The 11,964-nt window shown below is 32.2% G+C and overlaps 1 protein-coding gene across 1 annotated transcript; it reads left to right on the forward strand.

Annotated features, from left to right (window-relative positions):
* Window positions 1–5,955: 5,955 nt before the first annotated feature.
* Window positions 5,956–10,991, forward strand: LOC104898486 (GATA transcription factor 8). The gene is made up of 4 exons (XM_010685570.4): window positions 5,956–6,236; window positions 6,687–6,740; window positions 7,530–7,790; window positions 9,841–10,991. Exons 3-4 carry the CDS (start codon window positions 7,557–7,559, stop codon window positions 10,531–10,533), a joined length of 927 nt encoding a protein of 308 aa, XP_010683872.2. The 5' UTR covers window positions 5,956–6,236; window positions 6,687–6,740; window positions 7,530–7,556; the 3' UTR covers window positions 10,534–10,991.
* The last annotated feature ends 973 nt before the right edge of the window (window positions 10,992–11,964 follow it).

Below are 11,964 nucleotides of genomic sequence, written 5' to 3' on the forward strand. Positions count from 1 at the left end.
GCACTTTAACACCCCCATATAATCGTCCACTAGCCAGACGTCGAAGAAGAAGGCTCCATAACCACAATTAGTAGATGGTGTTATGAGGTGTAGGATGACCATCCTACAACAGCTCCAAAACGCAAGGCAAGAAGAATGAAACGCACCAGCTCCAACATGCAAAAAGTAATTGATTTGACAGCCAATGTACATTCCCATTACATCTAATGTACATGTCGAAAATTCAAAAAGTAACTGATTTGACAGTTACTGTCCACCATTTAATAACTGATTTGATGTCAACTGCTATCATTTCCCCCCATATACTGTTCACCACTTCTCTCTTTTCCACACTCAACCTCCTTGTGCATCCTTGGCTTTCTGGTTGTTCATTAACAAAATCAAAATGTACAATGACAACCCCCCAGCTGAAAGTAACCCAATTCCTGAACCTGATGTCAAGTGAGTAATTTGCAATCTTTGTACACTGGGTGTGTTGATGTTTGTCCACTAATGAAATTCAATATGTACAATTACAGTCCCATACTGAAATCTGTCAAGTGAGTAATTTCTAATCTTTGTACACTGGTGTATTGATGTTTGTTCACTAATGAAATTCAATATGTACAATTACAGTCTCATACCGAAATTCAATAAATCACAATGTACACTGATGGTCATTACTTTGATCACTGAAAATCCCCAAATGTACACTAGCTCGTATATTATTGTACACCAAACCATATGCATTTGTACATCAAAAAAATTGTTTCAGGTGATGAGAGAGAAAAAGCTGGCCCACTTTCAAAAATACTGCCAAAAGCCAACCACATGGGCAAGGTATATGATGCTCATCCTACACCTTAGTGTAGGATCTAATTTGCGTCATAACCATACTCCACTCATCATTTGGCATCATCAAATATTGGTCTAAACTAGCTAGCTAATAATAATGGTGATTTGACTTCAATATATCCATTCCTATTACAATTTTAATTGTTTCCTTTCTAAATTTATTTTACATAATTTTTCATGGTTTTTTTTTCAATGCTGATTAAATATATTCTTTGTGATTGTAGTTTTTAATTGTTTCTTTTCTAATTAATTAGATTTTGTTTTCTTATGTAATTGATGACCATACATTTCTTTCTACTTTTCCAAATCGTTACTAGAGTCGTCGTGGGTTTGAAGATTGAAGGTTTTGATAAAGTCGATAAAGGGTTAGATTAGTTGATATAATAATTGAGGTAAGGAGAGCATACTCTACGTGATCGTTTGGTTAAATGTAGAAACTTCAAAGCCACATACATTAAAGTTTATGAGAAGTATGAAAAATTGTTTGGCGGAATACTGAAAATAAAATTACCCATGATAAATACTCCCTCTGTCTTATATTATAGTGCTTCTTTCCTTTTAAAGTGTCCCAAAATGTAAATCTGGTTTCTTTTTTTGATTCTACGCTTTTTCATGATTTTCCTTGAAAAATTGTACCACCGTCATTTATTTGCTTATTGGAAATAGTTTTTTGCTTTGATTATTCAACCCAAGGGTTGAATTAGTCATATATTTAATGTTTTTTCACCACTTATTGTCATTCTCTCTCCTAAAATCAGCTTTTTCCCCTTAAAATTTATTTCCAGTACACAAACACTATTTACCTTCCTATCATATTATATAGACCTTAATACCTGTGCAAAAATAGAATCATACACTATAATATGGGACGAAGGAAGTACTACTTACTTACGGTAGGCTAGGGTTAATTTATACATTTCATGAGAAGTATTTACGAAATGTGAATTCATATATCTATGTCAACTAAATTACTCTTCAATTTTTCATTTCTTGTTAATTTTCAATTCCCATTTTTGTAAGAAAATTTTGGTTTTAACTAACTTTCTTATACCACATTTTTTTCTACCTTTCATAATGTTTTATTGATTAAACTACCTCAATTTTTCAGCTTGTCATCCCTTTTATTAATTTTAAACAGATTTTTCCATGTTCTTCAAATCAATCTTCATTATTCACAAAGCTTGCCTGAATTCGGGTTGACAATCGGGTCGGGTCAGGTCAAATTTAGGTTGACCTGTTTACATAAACGAGTCAACACCACTAATCTCGAACCCGACTCGTTTACCTAAACAGGTAAGAAATTCCAATTCGAACCAACCTGTTTATAAACGGGTTGACCTGAATCCGACCCGTTAAACCTGATTTAAAAAATTTTCTTCTGAGGTTCAAGAATAGGAGGACAAATTTTCTATGGTGAGAATTATGTAAGAAAAAAATTTCGGGAAAATTCCTCAAGTACCCCTGAGGTTTGGCGTAATTTCCAAATTACCCCACATTTAGGGAATTCCTCGTATACCCTTGAGGTTTGTGTTTGTGCTCAAAATACCCTTACTCTTAACGCAACCCTAACGTCTTTAACTTTTTCTCTATTTCTCTCTTTCCTCCCACTATCCTCCATAAGTGACATTCTAAACCTCATAATTTTCTCTCTCCAATAACTTCTTTTGTATAATCCTTTTGTACAAAAGGACGCAACAAATTATTGAAAATATAACCCTTTTGTATAATCTATATGTCACTTCTTCGATTTCTTTAGTACTTGAAGGTGAAACAATGACTTATATTTTCAATTATATGAATTAGGCTAATTTATGAGTTTTTTCTTCCCACTCTCTCTTTCTCACACTCTATTTCTTCGTGAGTATGGCTTTACAATTAATTTAAACGGATTATGCGGGCTATTTTCGGGTTGAAATTTTCAAACCCGAAACTAACCTGTTTAGTTTTCAGGTCGAGTTCAGGTTGGTCCATTTAGTTAAACGGGTCGAAAATTTCATCCTAAACCCGCTTATATTGGGTTAAGTTCGAGTCGGGTTCTCAAGTTGAGTCAACTTTTACCAGCCCGGCCAACTACATCTCTCAAATTGAAATCTCTGTTCTTTTACTTCTACTAAGAAAAATGAACAAAGTGTGCCCAATGTTTGCATTTACATAGGCAGATGCCAAATAATGACTACAATGACACTTGAAATTTCATATTTTCAATTCCATGATAAAAGGCACAATTGTACCAAGGAAGTTGGAGCTTGATATGGACGAGATAGCCAACTAGGTTCACTCATTCAGTGCGCAAAATCAGATATTTTGATAGATTTTTTTTAAAAAATAAAAAATTTTGGACCTGCAAAGCCCGTCCGTTAACATTAATGGGCGAATAGCGGCAATAAAACACCCCAACGGACAAGCCAGCCCGACCCATTAACTTTTTAATATTATATTTTTTCATGAATTATGTTAAATATTACTACCATTACAATTACAGTTAGTTGACATGTGTTAAAGCATAATTTGAATTCCATTACTTGAAGTTCATCCGAGTGTAATTTAAATTTTAATTCCATTCTTATGTCTTCCCTTTCACTTTAATCAATACTACCTCTGTATTCTTTTAGTTGCACCATTTGCTTTTTCACACTTGCCGAGACGATTCTTTGAACGTTAATATCTCTTATTAGGTGCAAGTAAAAAATATAAAAATTTCATATTTGGAATCCTCGCATTGAGACGAATCTAACAAGACCCCACTTGACTATGTTTTTTCTTATATAATAATGCGAGATAGCTTAACAAAGTTGATTGATGAATAGTGCCACAAAACCAAATGGTGCAACTAAAAAAGTACGGAGGTAGTATATTTTTTCATAATCTTTTTTATGCTTATTGATGATTGAACATTACATAATTTTTCAACATTAATTTTCATTGCCTTAAAAGTTTAATTTCTTATTGAGATGTGTATATGTTCCGCTTATTAGACAATCGTGTGTCTTTCCCCCCTAAAATAAGTCTTTTGAAGCTTGTTTACCCGCGTGGGTCCATGTGCTAATGAAAGGGCATGTTGCAACAAAAAATACGTATATGGCTTTGCAATTCTCGACCTGTTAGACAAAATTTTCAAAATAAACCTGACTCGTTTCTCGTTCAAGCTCGCTCATAATCACCTCTACTACAATGAAAATATAATTTTATTTAAATGTAAAAAATCTAATAATTTGGAAAAAAAATAGTTAAATTACTAGAAAGTTAACCAGAGTAGTTAAATTTAAAAAATGTAATGTACAAAAGGTTATTATTTAAAAAATGTGATATAAAAAAAATCTGAAACTAAAATTTGCTTTTCTTAATTGTCAATCAAGCAAAGAAAAAATCGAAGCTAAGAGAGGCAAATTGTCGGTTAGTCAAATATGAAGATGGGTTAAAATTCCGTCAATTACTCCACTTATTTTTTTTCCATTAAGATATTTTTGGACACAAAAACTAGTACTAGAAAAAAGCGTTGGTTCCGGCAAGGCAACAGATAGCATTCGGGTGAACATCCATTACATTACATTTACACCCCGTTGACGGTGACCATAATAATGTAATACAGTATACTTTCTCCGATTCATATTACTCGTTACACTTCTCAATTTTGGAACGAGAGAGATAGAAAGTAAAAATAAAAGGGACCAATGTAAAAGTAAAGAGATAAACAGAATTTATTATTAAAAAAGAAAGTGTAACATAATAATGTGAAACTTTCAATAACAAAAAAATGTAATGAGTATTATGAAACGAAGGAAGTAATATGTGCGCCCATTTTTTAAAAAATTGAAAAGAGCGGTGGAACAAAGACAGATAGAGATGAGATAGATTAGTCGCATGGGTTGTGGGTCCCACTTATGGATCTCCGTCCAATGTTCATGAATTCTGAGTTGTGTCCTCTTTAGACTTTGGACTAATATAAATTTCTTCACCTCTCCCTAACTTTTGTTTTTATTTTCTATGGCTTCTGATTTTTTGCAACTTTTTTTTTTGGCAACGAGGAAACAAGAATAACGCGATTAGAGAGTAGAAAGGCTGTTTTTCTACGTTATAGGATTTTTTTGAGTGACTCTTTAAGCGATTTTTGCAATTTTTAAGGTTGTATATACTTCTTTCATTTGATATTATTAATATGAAATCTTTTTTTTTGACATACTTGTTATCTCATAACTTTAATTATTGATATCTTTGATTTTGTAAAATAAATTTAAAAGTTGGTATTTTAGAACTAAATCTCGAATTAATCTAAAAAAAATCCTATGTGACTATATTTTTGACTGAATTCTCAAAATGCACTTAAATGGGAGTAGCTAAATACATTTTCTAAAATTATACATAATTTAAGAATATACAATATGATCATGCGTCAATCGATTTAATCAACATTTCCTCCGTGTTTTTCTTATTTACAACATTTTGACTTTCATGTTTGCCAATATAAAATTTTGATCATTAAGGATCTATAAAAATATTTTGTCAAAATTATTAAAAGTTGAAATCTTGTTATCATACAATCAATTTAATCAATACTTGCTCAATGTTTTTTTTTTTTACTTATAACGTTTTAACTTTCATGTTTGCCAATATACAATTTTGATCATTAAGATCTCTAAAAATATTTTGTGAAAGTTACTAAAAAGTTGAAATCCGGTAAACATACAATCAATTTAATTAATACTTCCTCCATTTTTTTTTTACTTACAATGTTTTGCCAATATACAATTTTGACCATTAAAATCTCTAAAATTTATTTCGTCAAAATTATTAAAAAGTTCAAATCCTGTAAACATACACCGAGATAAATTTCAACACCATCTTAAATACTAAAATTTATATCATATATTATTCACAAATTCTCGACAAAATAAGTCCAAGAACAATATAAAAATCAAAAAATTGCAAGTAAAAAATAAAAAAATATTTACATTTTCATTTTTAAACAAACGGATAAAAGCTGCATATATCATTTTCCTACATTTATTTTCTAATAGAGTAGTACTACTAACTTTTTTTTTCTTATGGGTGGAGGAGTACTACTACTACTACAAATATTAATTAACAAGAAAAGTACTCCATTGTTAGAGAGACTTCAACATCAAGCCAACCAAAGATAGAATAGAATGCAAATTGGTAAAAAAATAAAAAAAAACAGCTAGCAAAAATATAAAGAGTAGGAGTAGAAACGAAGTCTCACACCTACCTTCCTCTTCCCCACTTCACCCTTCTCTTTATTTTCTCTCTCTTCCTTTGTTTTTTTTTTTTCTTTATTTCTCTTATTAAGGAACACTACACAACTCCCCTCTCTTTCTAACGTTAGTACTCTTCTTCCACTATTATTTCATTTTCTCTCTCTCCTCTCTTCCTTGCAACACCAGCAGGTTGGTATTTTCATTCCATTTATTTTCTTATTCGTTCGTTAATTCATTGATTTAAAGTCATACGACGTCTACAATAGTAGAGACGGTCTGACACAATACCTTCTCTTATTTCTTATTCATTCGTTAATTCATTGATTTAAAGTCATACGATGACTACACCATAGTCACTCTTGCTCACTTTCCATTTTTGTGACTAATTTTGTTTGAAAATCGTTGTTCAATTTGAAAAAAAAAACTGTGGATGAATTTTGTCTTTTTTTTGGCGCCTGTTTTTGTGTGATTGTTCCATTTTTTTCTTGAAAGTCTCGCCATTAATTTGTCGGTAGCACTTTCATTCATTTTTATGTAAAATTTGGGTAATACTTTACTTTAATTTAATGTCATTAATTACAGTTATATCATTTCTCAATTTTGGGATTAATGAATTTGAATCATTCTCTTATTTTGCAGGTAGTTAAATTAGTTTAATTTAGCTCAGAAATTCACTTCTTCGACGAATACAAGGTTAGCTTCTTTAATTTTGAATATAATGCATAATTATTGAATTGTGGAATTATCTTTAAAAAATGAAAATTATAAATTTTACAGTGGAATATTTTCAGACAAAAAAATAAATAAGAAATTTAGTAAAGAGTAGTAATCATGGGAACCAGCTTGCACTTGCAGTATCATCTTCTTTTATCTAACGTCACATGGACTGTTTGTTTTTCTTTTTACTAACACTCTTATTTAAAGTGTCATTAACTTTTTTTTTTTAAAAATAATTATTAATTTTTATATAAAATCTTACTTCCCCCATTTCATTTTAAATACAACAAAGGTATTATTGATTATATATAAAATATTTATTTCTTGCATTTAAAACGAAATGATGGAATTATTACATTCTGGATATGACGGATTTTTTTTCTTAAATGAGTCACTTTTATTTATTTATTTTTTTAAAAGAAGGGAGCTTTATCTTGAATTTATTTATTAAGTTTCCCAAAATAAAAAGGAAAAATAAAATGAGAATCCAGCTAGGACTAAAGTGCGCCTGTGGCGTCAACTTATTGGCCAATATAATTAAAGATACGTCACTACAACCAATCACAATATTTCTGTGACTGTTAATACACACCGCGTATTTTAGCAATAAAGTCACGTTAAATTTCAAAACTTTATAATATAAAAATAAAAAAAAAGCTTCCATTTCATTTCATGTGAAATGTTTTAATTTCTCACAAAGTATAGTTCGTATAATCACAAATATTCTGCACGTAATAATAATAATTGTTATTTTGAAATTTACAGAGTTAGAAATTAATTATAAAAACAAAAATGAGTGGGACAAAGTTGATGGAGGAGATAGATTGTGGGAACTTCTTTGACCAAATTGATGACCTTCTTGAGTTCCCAAACGACGACGTTGAGAAAGGTTTGATTGATAATGGAGTTGGAGTTGAACATCAGTATAATGATTTTCCACCGGTTTTTTGGTCGGAAAATTCGCCGGTTTTTTCTGCGGCGAATAGTAACAGCGCGTCTGACCTCTCTGCTGAACTCTCTGTTCCTGTGAGTCCCTTTCTTCTTTTTTAATGAATTGGTATTGTTTATTATTTCGTGTAAATGAACGACTAAGCGCAGTTAAGTATAGTGATGTAAACCAGATTTGTATTATTAAGATTATTTGCTGTGTCAGTATGGTTTTTGAAGTGCTGTGAACGATAGGTCATAGGTTCAAATCCTCTTCCCTTTTTTGTACTTTGTACCGCCTTCGTGGCTGATATAAAAAGTATGGTTTTTTGAAGTATTAATTAGACAATTAAGGTAAATTAGAGGGAGTTGTGTGAAATAATTACGGCATATTCTACAACCTCAGAACCAAATATTGGTCGTGGTTTGTTCTACTTCCATCATTGGAAAAATTGACATTGACACTACTAGTCTTTGTGTTATAGTCGTTTTGCTTTTTCATTAACGTGGAAATGGTCCTAACTTTAAGGTTATAGTTTCTAGTAAATTAGTAATGGTGTACAACTTAAAATGACTTGGTAAACCGTTTAAAAGTGTCACGTGGCATGATTTTATTGGTCGTAAATGTTATTAGTGAGTCATTGTTTTTGAAAAAATCATAAAAATTAGGACCATTTCAAATTAATTGGAAGGTGAAAAACCTTTTGTAATTTGAAAGTGTTTTTTTGAAAGGATTTTGTAATTTGAAAGTTGACATCTTTTAAAATAAATAAATCATCTTCGCTTTTTTATTTACTAAAGTGGTAATTTTCTTTTTTCCTTGAGTGGTACGAAAATGGTAAAATGTTACTTCTTCTGTTTCAAAATATAAGGCATGTCACGAGTTCAAGGTCGAAAACAGTATAATTTTCATTTATCATATTATAAGAGATATTTGTGATCAAAATAAATTTTCGTAAAGCGTGAATGTTTTATATTTTAAAACAGATAGAATACTCAGTTATGAATTTAGCTAATTAGGAATTGGGCTAGAAAAATCAAAAGTATTAGTGATTGATTATTCTTGTATATTCTTATTAATTAAAGTATGAAGTACTAGGAAGAGTAACGAGAATCACTATAAAATATTGTTAGTTTAATATTAATAATAACATAAATCGCAATAATAGAGTATTTAGTATGGTCACGTGGTAGGAGGATATTTCGGAATTTAAAATTTGGTACATCATGTGAGGATGCTATTCCACCGACGGCATTATTTTTCCAACTTAGCTGTCACGTAGTGGTGTTTTTGTTTTTTTTTATATAAAATTTAATTTTACTATATGCTTACGTTGCCAGCTGTCACTTTGAAATAATTTATTATTATTATTAATAATTTTGTGTGAGCCCTCTTCGTCTCCGCATCTTTGCCGCCACGAAATTACGAAAGACGTGGGTGGGGCCTGGGGGATACATGTAACATGAAAACAGTTGATGTACTTTCTTTCATTTATATCACTCTACTACCTATCATTTATTTATTATAAAGAAAAAGAAAAAGAAAAAGAAAAAGAAAAAAGATGTCGTGTTCATAACAGTGGAAAAATAGTTTGAGCAATTATTATTATTAGGTTAGTTGTGACTTATGATCGTGCCAGCGCTAATGTAGTGGATGATCATGTTACATGTTCACAAATATGTTTGTAAGAAAAAAGTTTACTCTTTCTATTTAGATCATAATAATGTGTTTTCTAACCTAAAGTCGACTTTAAATCGAAACTAATAACACTTTATGTTTACACGTGATTAAACCGGATCAACTTTGATTAGACGTGATTGACATTTGGAATTTTGTAATTTAAGTGAAGAGTATACACCCTTGGAAGGTTTGTGATAGAGTATAGATCTATTCATGGGGCCTCAACCATCAGCTTATGGAATTTTATTTTTGGTTGAGTTGGTCCGTTGACAGTTTGGATTTACATTGGTTGATAACTTTAATGTGAGAGTGCAATTATGTATGCTGGTAATTTTGTGCAGGACTAGTTGTCTGTTGCTCGTACAGTACTACAGTATGTGTTAGATTTGCTACTGTAGTTGATATTTTGTGCCAAAATATCTGTTTGGTTCTGTTCTGTAACGAGTGGTTTCTATTCTTATGGTGCAGTATGAGGACATTGTTCAGCTCGAGTGGCTATCGACTTTTGTGGAAGATTCCTTCGCCAGTGGAGGCCTGACGCTTGAGAAAAGTCAGTGTACTTCCTCCTCCAAGGACTCCCCACGAAATCAGTTTCAGACTTCCAGTCCTATTTCGGTCCTTGAGAGTAGCAGCGCTTGCTCGAGAGGAAAGACACTCCCCGCCAGTCATGAAAAACGTGCTCGTAGTAAGCGCCCTCGTCCTGCTACTTTCAACCCTCGCGCTCACTTGATCTCACCAGCATCCTCCATCTTGCAAACACCTCATCGATTGCTCGCCTTTAATGCTCCGATGTCAGGGAGTTTTGCTGAGTCTCTTCCCCTGAAGAAGAAAAAGAAGATCAAGATTCTACCTCCCTCTGGTGGAATAAGTCAGAATCAGAATGAAAATCCTAATGCAAACACCACCTCACAGGCACTGAGGAAGTGCATGCATTGCGAGATCACAAAGACTCCACAATGGAGGGCGGGACCAATGGGTCCCAAAACCCTTTGCAATGCATGTGGTGTCCGGTACAAGTCAGGCCGTCTCTTCCCAGAGTATAGGCCTGCAGCAAGCCCCACATTTGTTCCGTCCTTGCACTCTAACTCACACAAGAAAGTCGTCGAGATGAGAACCAAGATCACCGAGGAGAAACCTTTGGTAACTACCGCATACATGTGAATTGTGATCAAGAAGGTAGAGATCATTGCATTATTTCGTTGCTGGAATGGTCGCGTTCTAGTGTCATTTGTTATTGTTTCTCAGTTATTAGTATCACTACATATATCTTGGTTCATTGGTTTTTTTGTACAGAGGAGCAATGTGATGAAATAGCAGCAATAGATGACCATATTTTTTAGCTTAAGTAGAAGAGGAGTTTAAGAAAAAAAAGGAGGAATTAAGGAGTTGAGAGATCAGCAAAATACAAAGTTTGTAGACCTCTTAAGGTTTTTTTTTTTTAGGTGTAGGTAAATTTTAATTAGTTTTTCAGGGTCATTAGGTATTAAGTATGAGTCTCTACTTGTTTACCTTCCCATTTTATTCATCTTTTTATTTACCATTTGTACGGATATTCTTTTTGCAGTTAATATTTGTCAGCCAGGAAATTTCTGAAATGAAAATCTTAATTTTTTTTTGTTTGTTTTGTATTTGAAGTTATATCTTCTGGCTCCCACCATTTTGTAGTGTTGATGATGAGTTTGAGTGATGATTGTGATATGTTATTGAGATGTTGCTTTCCTTTAGAGGCAATGCACATTCTTTACCGCTCATAATTAGCCAACATAATCATGATTATGAGAGTGGCTTGATGTTTGTAGTTTACCCAAATTATTCTTACTCGTAGTTGAATTAGGAGGCTTGTATAAATCATAATAGCTATTCGAAGGAATTTTGTCACTATCTAATAACCGACGGTGTTCTCAGCCTTTCGCACTCAATATATAGTCGTCGGGATTTATAGCACTATAGCACTGTCGGTAATACTACATGAGTAAGAATTGACTTGCTTTTGATAGTAATTACTTCGTCTTCCCTATTGTATGTGAGGAGCGATAAAACGTTCATCATGAGCGGCAATCTATAACTACTCACAATCATATATTATTAAAGAAGGTGCGTGTGACACTTCTGTCAGGAAAAAAACAGATTAATATCAATAAAATATTGTGGGAAGTATTAACATAATATTAAGTCAAAAAGTGACAATGAGAACGTTTCTCCCAAACAATACAATTAAGAATCCATGTTTGTATGTATTTGAAATCTTGATTATTGTTAAATCAATCTCTGTTTGTGTGTTTTTTTTTTGGTAAACTGTGTGTGTATTTGAAATTCATGTTTTTGTTAACTCAACCCTATTTGTGAAAAAGTAAACATGTGATCTCTGTCATAAAGCAAAAAGTTACATTGATTTGCATGTTCCATTCTGCTTTCCCCCCCCCCCCAAAAGTAAAATTGATTTTTGATATGAATTGCTGTTTGTTTATTTGAAACCCTAGTTATTGATAAATCAACCTCTGTTTGTGTGTTTGCAACCCATATTTTTGTTAACTCAACTTCTGTTTGTGTATCCCTTTCCCCCTTCCATTCCCTAGTCAATTCCCTAATACT

The sequence above is a fragment of the Beta vulgaris genome, chromosome 7 (genome assembly GCF_026745355.1).
Source record: "Beta vulgaris subsp. vulgaris cultivar EL10 chromosome 7, EL10.2, whole genome shotgun sequence".
NCBI lineage: Eukaryota > Viridiplantae > Streptophyta > Magnoliopsida > Caryophyllales > Amaranthaceae > Beta > Beta vulgaris.

What these genes read in the sequence shown, in the direction of transcription:
- LOC104898486 (XM_010685570.4), top strand. Translation starts at nt 7,557, where the DNA reads ATGAGTGGGACAAAGTTGATGGAGGAGATAGATTGTGGGAACTTCTTT. An exon ending in CTGCTGAACTCTCTGTTCCT is followed by an intron (nt 7,791 to 9,840) that starts GTGAGTCCCTTT and finishes CTTATGGTGCAG; the next exon opens with TATGAGGACATTGTTCAGCT.